At 39.0% G+C, this 18569-nt stretch overlaps 1 protein-coding gene across 1 annotated transcript in view; it reads right to left on the bottom strand.

Annotated features, from left to right (window-relative positions):
* IL17REL (interleukin 17 receptor E like) overlaps positions 1-18569 on the bottom strand; it is a 97082-nt gene that overhangs the window by 62314 nt on the left and 16199 nt on the right. Inside the window, exons 3-9 of the mRNA XM_075273437.1 lie at positions 17546-17695; positions 15368-15474; positions 13990-14104; positions 9369-9413; positions 8901-9040; positions 7833-7904; positions 5833-5887 (exon numbers count right to left, since the gene is read on the bottom strand). Coding sequence (XP_075129538.1) covers positions 5833-5887; positions 7833-7904; positions 8901-9040; positions 9369-9413; positions 13990-14104; positions 15368-15474; positions 17546-17695 — 684 coding nt within the window. The remainder of the gene's footprint in view (positions 1-5832; positions 5888-7832; positions 7905-8900; positions 9041-9368; positions 9414-13989; positions 14105-15367; positions 15475-17545; positions 17696-18569) is intronic.

Consider the following 18569-nt stretch of genomic DNA (forward strand, 5'->3'; position numbering starts at 1 on the left):
AGGATGGAATTCACAGGATCACAGGATTCACTTTGACCTAAAATAAGAGGAAACGTTACTCTACTGATCAATGCTCTAAAATGGATTTTTCTACAGTGAGGAAAAACCATCACCACATGAAATATATGGCCGGGACCCCACGTGGCCCTGCACATCCCATCCGCACACTGCAGAAAGATATGCACAGCGGAAATGTTGCGATTTTCAAAACCATTGCATCAATTATACCTAAGGGAACGCTGGCGGTTTCCCTATAAGTGTAATTGAAGCAGAAAGCATTGCAGGAAAGAACGCTACGTGGGGCCTTAACCTAAATGTGTATCATAGTAATAGAAATGTTAATTACTTTACTGCATTTTTGCACTATAGAATAGAGGACATGTATTTGCAGTCATAGGCACATGGACACATCCATACCATGGGCACTGTATGAAAGACTTATATCACTAACCTTCTGCATTTACTGACCGTGCCTGTCCCTGGCCTATAGTCAGAAGGGCACACAAATAATCTACGTGACCATTCAAAATGATTTATAGTTTATGATCACAAAAGTGCTTTTCCGTCATTATCTCTATGTAGGTCAGTGTGTTTCAGAGCAGATTGTAAAATATGTTGAAGTTCTAGAATAAAGGAATGCTCTGATGTATTAATAGGTGTCTTTATATTATATTAAGAAGGAAATAATGATATATAAATGAACTATATGCAAATCTACACAGCTAAAAATATCAAAATATTACCCTGTAGCATGAGTCATAGTATTGTTATTTCTTATACAAAATCAATCATCTAGAATGAAGAGTAGCAATGCCACAAGATCCCATATATAAGATCCCATATCCCATAAGTATTAAGCTAAAATGACAACAACCCGAAATATTAGTGAAGACTAAGTTCACTACACATACAATAATTACAATTTTACTGTAAAATAGGATCCACCTAAAAGATGTCACTGTATATAATTTATCCATTGCTTAAATAGCGCCAACTTATTCCGCAGCACAGTATAGACAGTGATCACTTCTGATCCCCAGTCTCATTCACAATGTCATTTTAATGTCTGAAAGACACTCACAGGATTTGATTTTATTAATCTGATAACCAGTTAGTTAAAAGAAAAAAACATAAACATGGGGAGAATATCCAAACTGCACGTAGATGTTGTCCTTGGTTAGAGTTGAAGCCAAGAACTCAGTGCTACAAGGCAATGGTGTCAACCTGTTATACATAGTGCTTACTGGGCTGTGAGCTACAGTGAAATTGTGGGATTAGAGAGACTAAGCTGCAACTTCAATGTTTCCCAAAGGAACAAAAAGTGTACAAGCAACCTAGTCTCCATTCTGAAAGGAGCAAGCAAAACTTAAAGTATACTGAAGTTTTACCATGATTTATTCTAGAATTGCAGGTAACCGTATGTCACTATGGAACCTTAGGCTAAAGCCACATGTAGCGGGCCACAGTGAAATAGCACTGCAGGAAAAACTGCGGCAAAAATGCATTGTTTTCATGCAGTACTTTTCACAGAAAGCCAGAAGAATTTTCCTCTGCAGACGTTTCCGTTTGCATAATTGACATACTGCAATTTCCAAAAACGAAACCGTTTTTGGAAATTGCAGCATTTCCGCTGAAGGTATTTTTCTGCGGTGTGTGGAAGGTATTCTCCACATTGGGCCTAAGCCTCATGGTTTATTTTTTTTCTATGGGTACAAGAATTTGTTCAGCTGTGGAACAGATTTTTGCCTGCATTTTAACAAGCAACATCACAGTTTGCAATACAGTCTAAAAAAAATAATTTTGCTGTTATTGCTGAAACAAAAATGAGCAATTTTACAGCATACTAGATCTTGCCCCCCAGTGTTGATACATCTGCCCCATGTGTTTTTCCATTATTGGCAAGGAACAAAACAAAGTACGGTAAATTGTCATACAGAAGACAGACGACTGCTATTTTTAGGGCTTTGTTTTTCATACTTTAGTAACGATGCGCAGACACACGATGGTCTTCAATGAGAGCTTCTGTTCTCTGTTTCTTTGTATATCTAACCAGAAGTGATGATTAATCCTTTAGATAACCTGATACTGAGTCAGTCTAAACTTGTACCACAAGTCACCATATCAGAGGTGGAGAATGTGCGTCATTTCACAACACTGTTTTTGCTTTAGCATTTAAGCAACAATGAAGGAGTTTCCAAGGAAAAACCGCTTTTCATGGGCCTAAAACTGTAATACAATAAAGTGTATAATAGATCTATGGTAGCATTTTTCCATTGATCACCATAATCATGTCCATAGTGATTGCCTACTTTTTTCCTGAGGGGTAGCCTCAAAGGACATGTCATTCTGTAGGAATCTGCATGGATAATGGTGTGAGGCAGATCAGACATGACCAATGGATGAGCAGTAAATATTGAAATCCTATTATTTAGGTTTAGGGCTTCAAAAATATGTTTATTCTCCTGTAAAGCTTGCCATAGACAGCACATTCCTGCATCTGAGGTACAAAAGTCAACTGTGTATCTATTGTGACTTCTAGTGATGCAGTCGAACATCCTTATTTATATAGAAGAAGATGACTCTCTACCTGAAAATGATCATTATGTTTAACTGACCATGGCTGGCATCAGGTATTTGGGGCCCTATACTGGCAACATTTGTGGGTATATCCTCAGCATATCATATGTGGCCTGTCTTGTGGCCCCAACACACAGTATAATGTTGAGTATAATATAATACTCAACATGGAATAAAATTCTGCACACGGTATAATGCTCTACAGTGGCCCCGCATGGTATATAATGCGGCACCATGGCTTCACATGGTATATAATGCTACAAAGTAGCCTCACACAGTATAATATGCTCCACACTGCCCCCCCCCACACAGTATTATACTTCACAGTGGCCCACACAGTATAAAAGGCTCCCCAGAGCCTTCAAACAATAAAATCCTCCACAATTATCCCCCACTTTATAGTTTTCCAAAGTGGCCCCACACAGTATAATGCTCCACAAGATATACAGTACTCCCCACAGCACCCATAATGCATAATAATGGATCAACACAGTGTAATGCATCCAGCGACTGCGCCCTTTTCCAATAAAGCTGTGGCTAGGCCCCTGATGGCAGTAGTGGTTACAGTAACGATTTAATGGTTACAATAATAATTTTCTCATAATGGGTGCAGAAAGCTATTGGGCCTTCTCTGTCTTTTGGCCCTGAGTGTGACTGCAATCCCTGTACCATCTATAGCTTTGATTCCCTTAACACTATTTGTAGGTGCAGAAAATCTGAATTCAAGCATCCTGCAGAAGTAGACATGAGCAAACCAAATTTCCAAAAGTCTGAAAACAAAACTTTTGGGATTTGTCGCCCTCGAAATGAAAGTGAAATTATTATTCTTTGGGTTCTTTTTATCAGGAGGCTCGGCATGCCCAATGTGACTACTGAGGCCCAATCACAGGCCTCAACGGTGACTCCAGACACATGACATCACCCAGGATCCAAGAGAGAACTATGGATGCCAGGCAGAGGCCCAAAAGAAGTAAGGTAAGGTGAGTATAAATGTTAGTTATTTTTTTACACCTTCCCTGGGCTTCCACCTATTATTCTCTGGGTTCCCCAAAGTATAATAATTTAACTTCTAGTTCTATCTGAACAAGTTCAAACCTAAATGAACTTGTTCACTAGAATCCCATCCACCTTGCAGGGACTGTAAAGAAAATGTCTAAAGGTTCTCCCTTATATATGCAGAAGTCTTTTGCCAGAATTTAGCTGCAAGAGTTTGAGAATTAGTTGAAGGGGCTATCACCAAATTTTCGCTATTTCAGATAAACATATGCTTGAATAGCCTTTAAAAAGGCTATTCAAGTACTGCTAATTGTTTGTTAAAAGACCCCCCCTTTTAATTAATTACCTTTTAAACGTTGATGTAAATGAGCCCTACTATGCACCATAGGCGTTCCCGTGCAGATCTCACGTCATACTCTGTTCACGCCCTCCTCTGTGGTTCTTCTATGTAAGTCCCTCCTCCTGCTTTCGATTCACTGCCTCCGACTGTCTCTTCCCTGCTTCTGGAAAAGGACCTGTGATGACGTCACTACTGCTCTGTGATTGGCTTGTCCCTGTGATGACGTCACTACAAGGTCCTTCGTCATCTTCTAAGTAGTGATTATGCAGAGCAGGGGCTGCAGCTCCCTGTGTCTACCATAAATCTCCATGTGCACAGTAGATCTATGCTATGATAGACACAGGGAGCTGAAGCCCCTGCTCTGTATAGATTAGCAGGACCTCAATAGCCTTTTTAAAGGCTATTCAGGCATATGTTTATCTAAAATAGCGAAAATCCAGTGATAGAGCCCCTTTAAGGTGAATGAAGGTTAGAATGTGGGTAATGGGTGAAGTTTCATTCTTGATCTGCATTTATCAGCACTCCAAGCTCTAGAAAATTTATAAGGCTACATCACAAGTCATCGTAAGCATAAGTTAAACAGCAAAATGTATTTAAAGAAAAAATATGACAAAAAAAAAATTCAAAATTAACAATTCTATAATATTACATAAAGTTCTACATGCTGGAGTACTGGAACATTTTAAGGTTCTGTTCACATAATGGTTTCGTTTATAACAGTGATAAGGCTGTTCTGGATCTGTCATACATCGGATCCCAATGCTACACAATAGACCTAACTGACTTTTAATGGGTATGTGTTGATACTTTGGTGTTTTGACATCAGTAAAAGTGCTTTATGTTATACTTAGGGTTGAGCCAATCTTGAGATTTCAAGATCAATTTTAAAATCCGATTTCCGATCATTTTCCAGCCGATCTCGATCCTGATCGCGATCGTGAAATTTGCTCGATCACCGATCGGAATCCGATCCTTTCCGAACCCAATCCTCAACCCTAGTCAATGCTTCTCTATGGGAAAAGTCACTTTTAGGGTTGAGCCGATCTTGAGATAACCTCCGATCTCGATCCCGCTGGAAAAGATAACCCTAGTTATACTGTTCTTGCCACCAGATCTTATGAAACCGCCAACAAAAGCTTTGCATGGCTCCAAGCAAACAAACAAAAAATGAAACCGTCTCTCTCTCTTCTTTTTGATTACCAATATAGATTTTCCCTGCATTTGCCTCTTAGATACATACACACATCTAATCTTTCTCAGTTGATAGTTGCATATATTTGCCAAGAATCTATCATATGCACATTTGACTTGACTTTTAATCCAAGATGTTCCAATCCACATCTGATGTAACAACATCTAAAACACGCTAATATGTTATTGCTCTCTAAGCAACTTACTCAATAAGCTGAAATTCCAATTTGGCATACGTTCTTAACCTGTGACACATGTAGCCTTGGTGATTCATGCTATGTCTATAGGGAATACTAGCACCGCCTCATTGTTATGCTTTCTATGCACAGTACATTATATGAAAATCACCTTGGACATACGTAAAGGAAATTTTACTTGAGTTAAAGTTTACTTAGCTAAGAAATACAGAGAAACACTGCTATATTGCCCTCTGAAAACAGCTGCTAAAGGACGGGTGAGATGTGATAACTCCCTTGTTATTGTTTGTATAGTGGTTTACATGGAAACTGAAGTGTAAGATGTAATACCCTGTTACTGTGAAGAAGATACTGTGGACTGATATCAAAGCGTTATAGACAGTTACTGATCATATCTATTCTATCCTTAAATACAGTATCAAAACATAGGATTTGTGCTCTGCATAGCAAACAGATCATTCTCAAGCATTACATATATATGGTACAAGTTCCAAATGTATCATGGGCAATACTTTAGTTTGTTATACTTGCCATTTTTAAACGGACAAAGCCTTGTTCTTCTCGCGTCAGGAAATACTGGCCACCCCTTTAAGGATTAAAAAAATCTCATTATTAAAAGACCTTTCTGTATGAACAAATATTAATATATATATATATATATATATATATATATATATATATATATATATATATATCCTATTAATATTATAAATGTGAAATGTTTGTGGGTTTGTGACTTTGGATGTTCGGATGTTTGGCGGTCAATCACGCAAAAACCGCTCCACCGATTTGGCTGAAATTTTCCACAAACATAGTCACTACACTCGATTGCGCAATAGGCTACTTTTTGTCACAATAGCGCACATACGTTTTTCCCAGGACCCCCACAAAACCCAAACTCACATCACTATCTCTGCAATCTCACACACTTTGGACCATAGCAAGCCACAAAATTCAGATTACCCTCTACAGCAGAGGTCAGCAACCCCTGGCACACGTGCCAAGAGTGGCACTCCTGCCATATTTCACTGGCACACCAGCAGCACAGGACCTGCAAGAGTTAAATGAAGTCTGAGTCTCTTCAGTGCTGTGCTATAGCTAAGGCATAAGGACACTCCCCTTTGCGAGGTGTGCAGGAAACCCAGGGGGTGGAGCTTAATCGCTCAAGTCTCTGCCTGCCTGCTATAGTGATAGCTCCTGCCGAAGCTGCTAGCAAACTGAAAGTAAGAAACACCCAGCTCCCTTCCTTTACTTCCTATTCTCATTACTGTCAGGCATTTGGGGTTATTAGTTTAGTGTTAGTAACTCCATGTGCCTCACATTAATAGGAATAAACCCCATCATGTCCCTCATATTAACCCCTGTGTGCCTCACATTAATAGGAATAAACCCCATCATGTCCCTCATATTAATCCCTGTGTGCCCCATATAAAGATTACTAATATGTGAGACATATGGAGGGACTAATAAAAGACCTCAATAATGAAGATACTTAATTATTACCTCCAAGTCTCTCACATATCAGTAACTAGAGATGAGCGAGTACTGTTGGGATCAGCCGATCCGAACAGCACGCTCCATAGAAATGGATGCACCTGGTACTTCCGCTTGGACGTAGCCGGCGCGCCTAACCCCCCGCGTGCCGGCTACGTCCATTCATTTCTATGCCAGCGTGCTGTTCGGATCGGCTGGTCCCAACAGTACTCGCTCATCTCTATCAGTAACTCTTACACAGGGGTTAATGTGAGGGACATGATGGGGTTAATTGCTATTAATAAGAGGCGCATGGAGTTACTAAACTGTCATGCACAGGGCCAGACTTTATGTGGCTTGCTCAAGAGTATCCTGTGCCCAAAACTTACATGTACTGGCGCAAAATAACAACTCATACAATGTCGTATATCGAAGTATATTAACCTGAAATACCTCTGTCCCAAAGACACTATGTACAGTTTATACCAGCACCGTATAGCGGCTGAAATACAAATTACATTCAACACAGAAGTCTCATGTGCTCTCAGAATTACAGTAAAAACAAGATACACAGTTACATTTTATATCCCATCCCTTATACACAGTACGAAAACCTTACCCGCGCCTGTATATACCCACTTCTACAATCACCGCAGATGAAGTCGCGGGTACCAGCTAGTATATATATATATATATCATACAACTTTGAGGGAGAGAAATGAATATATAAATAACATATTTTTTCCATAGAGTACTTATGTATCAAACTTTGTCTGAGCATCCAATCTATAACTCAGCACAAAGTAAAGATACCACATTGGAAAAACAGGATGTGGTTATCTGTGGTAAAGTAGGACTTACTGGCACTGTGAAAGAACAGTGGGGTAACTAATGAAAATTGAGAATTTTACATGTTTTGTAATATATACATAAATGGGAAAAAAAGGGGAAATATACCAAATTAGTCATATCCGAACTTCAGAATTTAAGGTAACATTAAAGTAAAACACATCTTATTAAAATTGTTCTATATTAAACATTTATAATTAGAAAATTACCTCAATGCACAAGCATGGTAAAATTTCAGAAAATGGCAAAGTGACAGCCTTTGTGGAGTTGTCCTTTAGTATCTATACACAGAAAATTGAAATATGAGAATACAATGAAACATAAAACATTGTTCCTGTTAATGACCTTGGCTTGCCTCTAGACCTGTGCTCCCTGAACCCTGCTTTGTACTACACTACCGTTCCTATTACCGACTCAGCCTGCCTGATGTTCCACTTTGATTTCCCTCTGTACTGCGTTGCCCTCTTGCTGATGACCCGGACCATACGACTACGATTTACTCTATGCCGCCACCTGCTGACCACCTGCTTCAGCCTTCTGGATCCCTGGACCAAACCTGCAACCCTAAACGTCTGCTGGTTAGAGTCACAGTGTCTGGTTTGTCGTGATTTGTTGTGCGCTGTGTGTTTGGCGTTTCCCAACCTGTACCTCTCTGCCCAGCAGTGCATCCAAGTCGATCCCCACCATCTGGGGGTCTGGTGCACACCACTGTGGGGTTGGAGTTGGTGCGGCCCGGGTGGTGTTGGACACACAGCACCATGTTAACCATTTTAATCGGTATATCTAGTACTGGTTCTTACTTTGGCTCTGAAACTGCATCTGCTATCCTAACACCTGATAGTAGAGAGTGTAACTAGCATATGGTGCTGAATGTAACAACTACAGTTGCTCAGAAACTATGGGGGCTAAAGAAAGATTCCAACTGCGCCAAAATCAGTGGTGAATGTCTACTGAAGAATGCCAAGAGTAGGAGTTAGTGAAGGTGGTGAAATGTCCTCTTTAAGATTAGTAATAGCCAGTCAACCGTCTGTTTTGGAGAATCCCTTAATTCTAGAAAGGTCTCCTCTCTGACAAAGCCTGATTAAGTCAGCTGAACAGTAATGCTGTGTAATATACCCTACAGCCACCAGTTACCATAACCATAGTCTATAGTATATACAATGTACATAGCAATAACAATGTTCTGATGACTGCTGCTTCATAAGAATATGAAGGTCAGTAACTTTGAAATTTTACTAAAAACAATACAAATGTCATATAGAAATGATTGTACAAACCAGGGCATGAGCTCCAGTGTCATGGCATGTAATACGCTTCAAACATAAACGCACATTGTAATCATAATCTTCCGGGATATTAGAAACATAAACAATTATATTTTTCTTTTCCTCATTGACGAAGTAATCTAATATCCCAGCTGAAATAAAAGACAGATATTTACATTACTTTCTTATATATGATAGCAACTGAGCACCATACATTACAGACTGGACTCATTTATGAAGAGTATTCCAGGCAATAAAAACCACATGTATCCACTATCAGGTAATTGTACGTGTCTGTTGACTTGTTAAGAGTTGGGATGGTTTACTACAAATCTCTTGTTGGATACTGAACACATTACATTCCAATAATGTATGACATCAAGCACTACTGATGGTAGGGTATACAATATTTAATGGATGACCTCCATTTCTTATTGAATCTAGAGAGAAGCTTTTTGCCTTTAGCACATTGTAACTTACTTAGACAGGGCAGTATGTTATTTCCGACATCCATATCGTGGCAACCTAGAAATGAAACATGCTTTATTATAAAGTGTTTGTCACAATTACATTTACAGTTCTACATATTAAACACATATAGTACCAATTGGTTTATAAACCCATCTACTTAGAGAGTTGTTCTTTTCAGTAACCAACACAATGTTCTCATAGGGTAGTCCTATCTGAGATATTTATGGAAAATCCATTGGATAAATGCTTAATATACAATTCTAAAGGTATTTTTGGACTAGAAAGTTTAGTGGTTTTACATTTTATACTAAAAGGGTTACTCCCATCTGCCAAGATGGAAATAACTGCTCCAAGGGCAGGACTTATGGGAACAGCCAAGCAGTGCTGGTCTGTGCTGTTTCCATCATTCTTGTAGAGGTGAATGTGAGCTATGGAAAGTATAGCACAGCTCAGCTACATTGTCTCCGGAACTTCACAGTTAAGGAAACAGCATAGTTATATGTACTATTTGCATAGCTCCCTTTTGACCTGTTTATGAAAACACCACAGAGCAGCAGTGCTTAGCTGTTCCCAAATACCATGCTCTAAGGGTTGGAACTTAGGAAGGGCTCACACTACCCTTGGATTCTGTTCTGAAGGTATCCGTATAAAAAAAAAAAAAAAAAAAAAAAAAACAGAAACCTATCAGTTACTGTCTGTTATAAGTCTGTTGCCCATAGACTTCAATGTTAAAAATAACAGACACTTGCCGTATGTTTTTTTTAATGGACAGAAAATTCCTGCGTGTATGATTTTTTTTGTCCGCAGGAAAAAAACGGACTTTGGTGTAATCGGACACAAACGAACACAAGATAAAATCCCATTGAAATTAATGGAAATTTTATCAGACTACTGACGATTCAGTTAGTGTCCGTTGCTAAAATCTTGTAATGGACAATAGCTACAGACACTACTGACAGTCACCAACGGTAGTGTGAACGCCCCCTAAGGAGCAGTTCGCTTTTTCCATCTGTTACTTCTATTTCTGAAGGGATTTGCCAAGATGCGAATAATCTTTTAGCTATTTGTTTATAGCAAATCACAAAAAAACACCAGGTACACAAGTTTAAGCAAAAATAGAAAAAAAAGTTTTATTACATAAAATCCACATATAACAATACAACATATAACATTACAAAAGAAGGGAATGGAGGGGGCAACTGAGTTACCCAATAAATAGGAGTGAAAATGGGAAAAATGGAAAGTATGCACATGAGAAATGAATTGATATAATTAGCAAAACCATAGGCCCACAAATATATATGGAGCAGTGGATATATAACAAATGTAGCACAACAAAGCAAGGTGTATTGCTATAATAGCAAAAGTAACATGCCACAGTTGTACATCTCCTACAGAAATGTGATAGACATATAGGCCCATGAGTGGTGCAAAAAATACATGATTACAATAATAGTAGCATACAGACCGTATAGGCCAAAAGGCCAAATGTCCCAATCCACTCCACACCCAGGAGTGGAGTGGATTGGGACATTTGGCCTTTTGGCCTATACGGTCTGTATGCTACTATTATTGTAATCATGTATTTTTTGCACCACTCATGGGCCTATATGTCTATCACAGTTCTGTAGGAGATGTACAACTGTGGCATGTTACTTTTGCTATTATAGCAATACACCTTGCTTTGTTGTGCTACATTTGTTATATATCCACTGCTCCATATATATTTGTGGGCCTATGGTTTTGCTAATTATATCAATTCATTTCTCATGTGCATACTTTCCATTTTTCCCATTTTCACTCCTATTTATTGGGTAACTCAGTTGCCCCCTCTATTCCCTTCTTTTGAAATGTTATATGTTGTATTGTTATATGTGGATTTTATGTAATAAAACTTTTTTTCTATTTTTGCTTAAACTTGTGTACCTGGTGGTTTTTTGTGATTTTCCATTTAACCCCTTAAGGACCAGGCCATGTTTTGGTTTCGCATTTTCGTTTTTCCCTCCTCACATTTCAAGAGCCATAACTTTTTCATTTTTCAGTTCACAGAGTCACATGATGGCTTATTATTTGCGGGACAAATTGTACTTTGTAATGGCACCATTCAATATGCTGTGCAATGTACTGGGAAGCTGGAAAAAAATTCAGAATGAGGTGCAATTGGAGAAAAAATGCATTTGCGCCATTTTCTTATGGGTTTAATTTTTACAGCGTTCACTGTTTGGTACAAATGACATGTTACCTGTGTTCTAATTGTCAGTACGAACGCGGTGATACCAAATTTATATAGTATTTGAAATGTTTTGATACTTTTAAAAAAATGATAAACTTTGCAAAATAGAAAAAAAAAATTGTGTCATCATGTTCTAACACCTGTAACTTTTTCATATTTCCATGTATGGAGCTGGTTGTTGTGTCTTTTTATGCGGGACAAGATGTCGTTTCTATTGATACCATTTGGGGAAAGATCTGATGCTTTGATCACTTTTTATTCAATTTTTTATAGGAGGCAAAGTGTTGAAAAAAACGCTTTTTGGCGGTTTTTATTTTTTTTGCCGCTACGCCGTTCGCAGTACGGGATAAATGTTTTAATACTCTAATAGTTTGGGCATTTTGGAGCGCGGGGATACCTAATATGTTTATGTTTAATGTTCTTTAATTACTTTTATAGCTAATCTAGGGAAAGGGGGGTGATTTGAACTTTTATATTTTTTTTATTTTTTTAATACTTTTAAAAACTTTTTTTTTTCTTCTGTTACATTTATGATCAGACCCCTTAGGTACCTTGAAACCTAGGGGGTCTGATCGCTCATACTATTCACTGCAATACTACAGTATTGCAGTGAATAGGAAAATCGCAGCACTTCTATTAGACGATGCCTCTGGCATCGTCTAATAGATCTCGTGCAGAGACAAGCCTGGAAGCCTTCAATAGGCTTCCGGCTGTCATAGCAACCGATCACCACCCTCATGTGACGTTCAGGAGGGCGGCGATCGGGGAAACATGGCGGCGCCCGTGCCGCCGGCGTCGTTTACACACTGCGGTCACGTTTGACCGCAGTGTGTAAAGGGTTAACAGCAGCAATCGGCTCGGGCACCGACCGCTGCTGTTAGTGGCAGGTCCTGGCTGTATGATACAGCCGGCATCTGCCATGTATGGAGCGAGCTCAGCGTGTGAGCTCGCTCCATACATCCCCATGCGACCCATGACGTACAGTTACGTCAAGGGTCGCTAAGGGGTTAATTACACCAGAGAGTGTACCTATATATGGTATATGTTTGTTTATTTATTTGTTTATAGCAGAATTATTGGGCTTTTAGTATAAGTGTGACACTGGATTGGAATGGAGAACAGATAACTATACATAAATACGTATATGTATACAGTGTATATCCTACCCCCAGGTCAGGAAAATATTTTTCTATATACCACACAATCAAAATATCTTTAGCATGGAAATAAATGTTTCCATCATTTTCTTCACCCACATGACAAACGTATAATGTTCTGCTAAAAATTTCAATGAAAACATTAGTCATATGTTCCAAATTGGCATCTTAAGCCAAGTGTATCAAAGCATAGTCAATAACAAGTTTCAACAATGTAAGCAACAAAACATTGGGTTAGGCTCTGTAAATGTCTATGTGGGAGGCTCTGTTGGGGGGGGTCTGTCCCTGATTCCATCATAATAGACAGGAAAAACAGTAATATATCCAGCTCTATTTTTTTCCATTAAAACAGCAAATATTTAAGTGAACCCAATAAATGCCGAAGAGAGACTGATGATGTGTATTGTGTGATGGATCAGTCAATGATTTATGGTTTCCACCACAGTCTTTTCCGCAGCCTTAACCTCAAAGGGGAATATCTGTTTAAAATTCTTTGGAGCACCCTCCTTACAACATACCTATTCTCACAGGAGTTAAATCATTCGAGAACTTTATTGTAGGAAATGTTGGCCACATAATTTTTTAAAATAACTGAACCAATTTTTGACACAAACAACATCGCAACATTTCATTATATTCTCACTTAAAAGACTAAAATACTACTTGTATTTTGCATCAGACAAAAACTAAAAAGTAGAGATGAGCGAATTCAGCTGTTTCGAATAGCTCGCTCCACAGGAATGAATGGATGCAGCCGGCGTCCAGCCGCTTAACCCCCTTTAAAATCAATCAGGTGCTGCCACTAGTTTTTCAAAAGACCGCCCCATTGGTACAACCGATATGCTAAGGATGCTCACTGAGCACCTTGGGCGTTCCCCAGGGCCAGCGAACACCCCCCTGAGTCATACTTCTTTCACACCCCTCCATTGCTTGTGCTCCCTTCATGCCCTCCTCCTCACTTGCTGTAACCGCCTCCATCCTCCATCCAGTCTCGCTTCTGCGCTTTCAACTCCCGGGTATGCGCAGTAACGCTCTGCTGTGAGTGCTACTGCGCATGCTCGAGTGCCATATTCTTGTAGCTCACTATACAACTCAGCATACTGCTGAGTATAGGGCTCACAATGTACATTTTTTTCCCCTTAGTATGTCTTTGGCGTATGGGAGGAAATCCACAAATAATAATATTTTTTAGTCTGAAGACCCTATAAATGTTGGATGGCAAACAGTTGCATTGCCTTACCTGCCACTTGATATTCTTTACTTATTTCAGTGCCACAGTAGTCTGGAACTGTCTTCATAGTTACAAAAACAAGCTCAGAAACACCCACTTCAAAGCAGTTAGCCTGGACCTGTATCTGGAACTGGAATGTACACATTTAACATGCAATCTTTTAAAAATAGGCTCCCATTTACTTAATGCCTTACATGTGCAAGTGTTTATTACATGTGTCAGCTTGACAATTTTAGACAAGTATGTACTAGATTACTTTCATATTTACTTCCCAATTTTTGTCATCTCTGGGATTTCCCCATACTGCCAAGAACAGAGAAGACATTTCCTTATAGGAAAAATCCAGTTTTAGGAAGCCTGCACACGGAGTTACGCTCCGCTCATTCTGAACGCAAAATTTGTTCAGAATGAGCACGTGAAAACCAGATCCCATTGATTTCTATGGGTGCCGGCATATGCGCTTATTACATTGAAAGCAATAGGGAAAATAGCCTCCCATTGATTTCAATGGGTAGCGGACGTATGCCGGCACCCATAGAAATCAATGGGATCTGTTTTTTATGTGCTCATTCTGAACGAATTTTATGTTCAGAATGAGCGGAGCGTAACTCCGTGTGCAGGCTCCCTTAGACAACCTGATTACATAACTTGCATTAAGTGTTGAGTAACTACAGCACATTGTCTTTTTCTACCCTAAGCATATGTCTGTTAGTAGTATGGTACAGTCTTTTGTAATTAAGATTTTTTATTAGATTAGTTGAAAAGTCACCTGGGTTGATCCTATTAGAGAATATAAATGAACAAGCTTTGATAATCAGTTATGTTTTTTTTTATATAGTAGCATTTCACTCGGTTAATAACAAGGAATTTCCATAAAACTAAGCCTTCATATTGCATTAAAAATGACGATAATATAGTATTATTGTTCATGACTCATTGTGCATAAAACTTAAAGTGGTTATCCCATAATCACAAGAATCTGACCCTATGGAGCCTGTTTGAATGAGATCACTGTATTGCATACTCGATATGAAGTATGTAAGACTGCTGAGGAAAGCTGAGAACTTTATTTGGAATTGAGCAGCATGCAAGACTGTATCTCCGTTGAAATGCTGAATGCATGGTCCCTGTTTTTGTGATCTGTTGGGCCTCAGGAGTCAGAATCCCAGAGATCAGACAGATATCACATATGCAGTGGATATGTGATAAGTGTTCATTATTGATCAACCCAGAAGAATAACTTGAAGCTCAAGGATGCCAATGCAAAATCTGTAATAGGGCCCCCACTTAGAAACAGTTCTGTTTACATCTTCCTACATGTATGAATGGGAAACTCAAGGTGATATCATACTGTAAATGTAGTTCTGCAAAGGTCATTTTTATTTACCTTATGTTTCAACTTCTTGTGTGTAGGCTTCATAAACCTTATGTGCATACATTGGTTGTGTTGAGAGCTGAGTGACATAGAACATATTTCCACTCCTCGAATTTTATCTAGAAAGATATCAACTTATATGATAAAACATTTATATATTTTCCTTATTTATATATTGTAGAAGAGGTAATAAAACAGATATAGAAAAACAATATAAAATACATTTGTCTTCTCCAGGGTCTTCTGGGTTAGGTCTAAATTAGATATTTATGCAATATTTTGCTTTTGTATAGGGTGGGTTCCACAAAGGATTGTAACTCTGAAGTAAAAAGAAAAATCAAAACATATAGCAAAAAAATAGATACAGACAGATGCATGAAAGAGCCTCCATTTTACATAGACTGCAATGCTGAAAAAAAATTATATATCTCTGTCTATATTTTTGCAAGACGGGAAAACGTCTTACAGCAGCAAATGTTGGCAAGAATGGTGAGCACTCTTACAAACCATTTGCTGGTGTAATACGCCGATATGTTTTCTTAGACACAATATCAGATTAAACCTGAGGAAGGTCTCTCTTAGACTGAAACTTTGTCCTATAATGTGTTAATATTTATGCCCTAATTACTACAAGTGGACAGCTCAGTGTACATGTACAGTGTATATGTAGCTTAAAAGGGGTTGTCCAGGGTAAATTAAACCTTTACCACTAAGCCTGTTTTGCTGTTTCTGGAGAACCACCAGTATGCCTCTTCCCCATTCCTTCCCATGTCCCCCCCTCATACCAACGCTCATTTCTTCTGCTGGGTGTCATTTCATCACAACGGAGCCTGCGTCTGCGCCTGCACTATAGAACGCTAGCTGAAGCAAAAAGAAGCAGTGTTCTATTGCGCATGCGTGGCTTCTACCAGTGTTTTATTGCACAGGTGCTAGTTCCAGATCCCAGGTGCGGGCAGAATAAGGGACAGAGGCACCTCAAAGTCATCTTCAAGACAGATAAGTATGATGGTGTGGGGATGGGGTTGGGGGACTGAGTTAGCTAGCTAGTTAGGTAGGACTAGTAGTCCATGGGTTAGCTAGGAAAATGGGGAGGGGCTTGTGAGGGAGGAAGTGAGAGGGGGGAATCTGAGTGAACTGCAATGCATCATGGTAGTTGTAGGCTAAGACAGCAGGAAGCTACCCGTGTAAACAAATGCAGAGGACACCATAAGCTCCCAGAGAAATCCAGAAATCCCTCAAAACACTGGTAAACGTATTTGGGTGAACTTATTTACCCATTGATAGCACTAACAGACCTTTTTTTTATTAAAAAAAAAAAAAGAAATTGCCCAGAAAACTCCTTTAATGCAATATGATGTAATATCACAGGTTTATTTTATAATTTCAAACTGACATAAAAAGGTGCAACTTTTAGCACATGGCTTATTTTGAACCAAAATATGTAACTTTGTGGCTTTTTGTGCCCCCTTCATGGCACTGTACCAAAATGTGGGTGTGTATTTGGGCAGGCCTTAGCAGGTGGGCATGTGCTCTCTCGCAGCCTGGTGGATTTATTATAATTTTTGGCAGAAAGTGGTGTAACTTATGGCTCACATCTATGCCAGCCTCCACCTTAAATACATGCAGTCTGTATTTGGACTTAGGCTAAGGCCCTATGTAGCGATGAGCAGCAAAAAATAAATAAATAAAACGTTGCGGAAAAAAACGCAGCAGAAAAGCATTGTATTTTTTCCCACAGCATTTTTATTTGCAATTTCACAGTTTTCACCTGCAGGCTTTCTGCCCCTATATCTATAAGGAAAACGGTAGCGCTTATGTAGGTATAATTGATATGCTGTGATTTGCAAAACCGCAATTGTTTTGAAAGCGCAGTATTTCCGCTGCAGATTTTTTTCAGCCATGTTTGGATGGGATTGACCAGAATCCCATCCACTTTGCAGGCGATGTGAAACACAGCATTTTTTGCTGCAGAAGCCAATGGATCAATATGAATATTAGTAAACCACCCATCATCAAACCATGTAGCAAAAATGGGAAATTAAAATCATACTAGTGGTTAAGGGCACAGCCACAAAGAACTAAATATGTGGCAGGTACATACATGAATTAAACAAGAATTTCATCTTTAATTATTGCATATAAAATACTACTGGACAGTGGCAGTGTTAGAACAAACAATAGAGCTCATACCATTAACAAATACTGTTCCAACTACTTCTAAATGAAGAGAACATCGATTAGACTGTGGGCACTTCATAACTGTAGATATCTTCAGATTATCCAAAATAGTTGGTGTGTTTGGTTCAGGATATGCCCGGCAAAATAGGTTCAATATATCATCTGTAAATAAAGTGACATTATAGTAAAACAGAAAATAAAACAAGCTGTAAACGACATCAAGTAATGTAGGAATAAGTAGTTATGTGGCTGAAATTTTAAACTGACATCCTATGACAGTGCCACATTTAAAGGGTATCGGAGTCTTCAGCAAAAATTTAAATATCTACAGGGTTGTGCTGGGCAATCTGTTCCCTGGTTGTATAAGCCTTAATACATGGTGTCTTATCAATTTTTCTGCTACTAATAGCCCCATTGTAGCTTCATCACATTTTACTTCTTTTCCTGAGGTAGGAGTATGTACAATACAGAGTAGTCTGCCTCCCCTCCATCAATTATTACCACTACTGGTTTCTATACATGAAATTCTGCCAAGAGTAACTGTAAAATAGCAAACAAATAGCTGATCCCAAGTGACCATGATATAGGAACACTGGACTGCAAATCCAATTTATGATGCAGCTTAAAAGATCTCTGAATTACATCAGGGAAGACACGCTTGCACATTCCAGTGAGCGCCCTCTATCGGTTTGCAACACTGAGGCACCTGACTGCCTAATTACATCATGGAAGACAGATTTGCATATTCTACCCATAGAAAGAGAAGTCTAAGCGTAACCAAGAATGCTACTTGCTGCCTATAAGTAATGTTGTTATGACCCGGTCTTTGCAGTCTAAAGGCTCGTTCACATCTGCGCCTGGTCTCCGTTCTGCAGGTTTCCGTTTCCTGCACAAAACTGAGCAGGAGACGGAAACCTGCAGGACTCTTTCATACCCATTCATTTGAATGGGTTTGAAAGATGTCCGGCCGTGAGCGTCGGTGAGCGTTTTATGCTCTCCACCGCAAAACGTTTTTTTTTTAAACCAGACACAGAGT

Source organism: Leptodactylus fuscus, chromosome 5 (assembly GCF_031893055.1).
Source record: "Leptodactylus fuscus isolate aLepFus1 chromosome 5, aLepFus1.hap2, whole genome shotgun sequence".
Taxonomy (NCBI): domain Eukaryota; kingdom Metazoa; phylum Chordata; class Amphibia; order Anura; family Leptodactylidae; genus Leptodactylus; species Leptodactylus fuscus.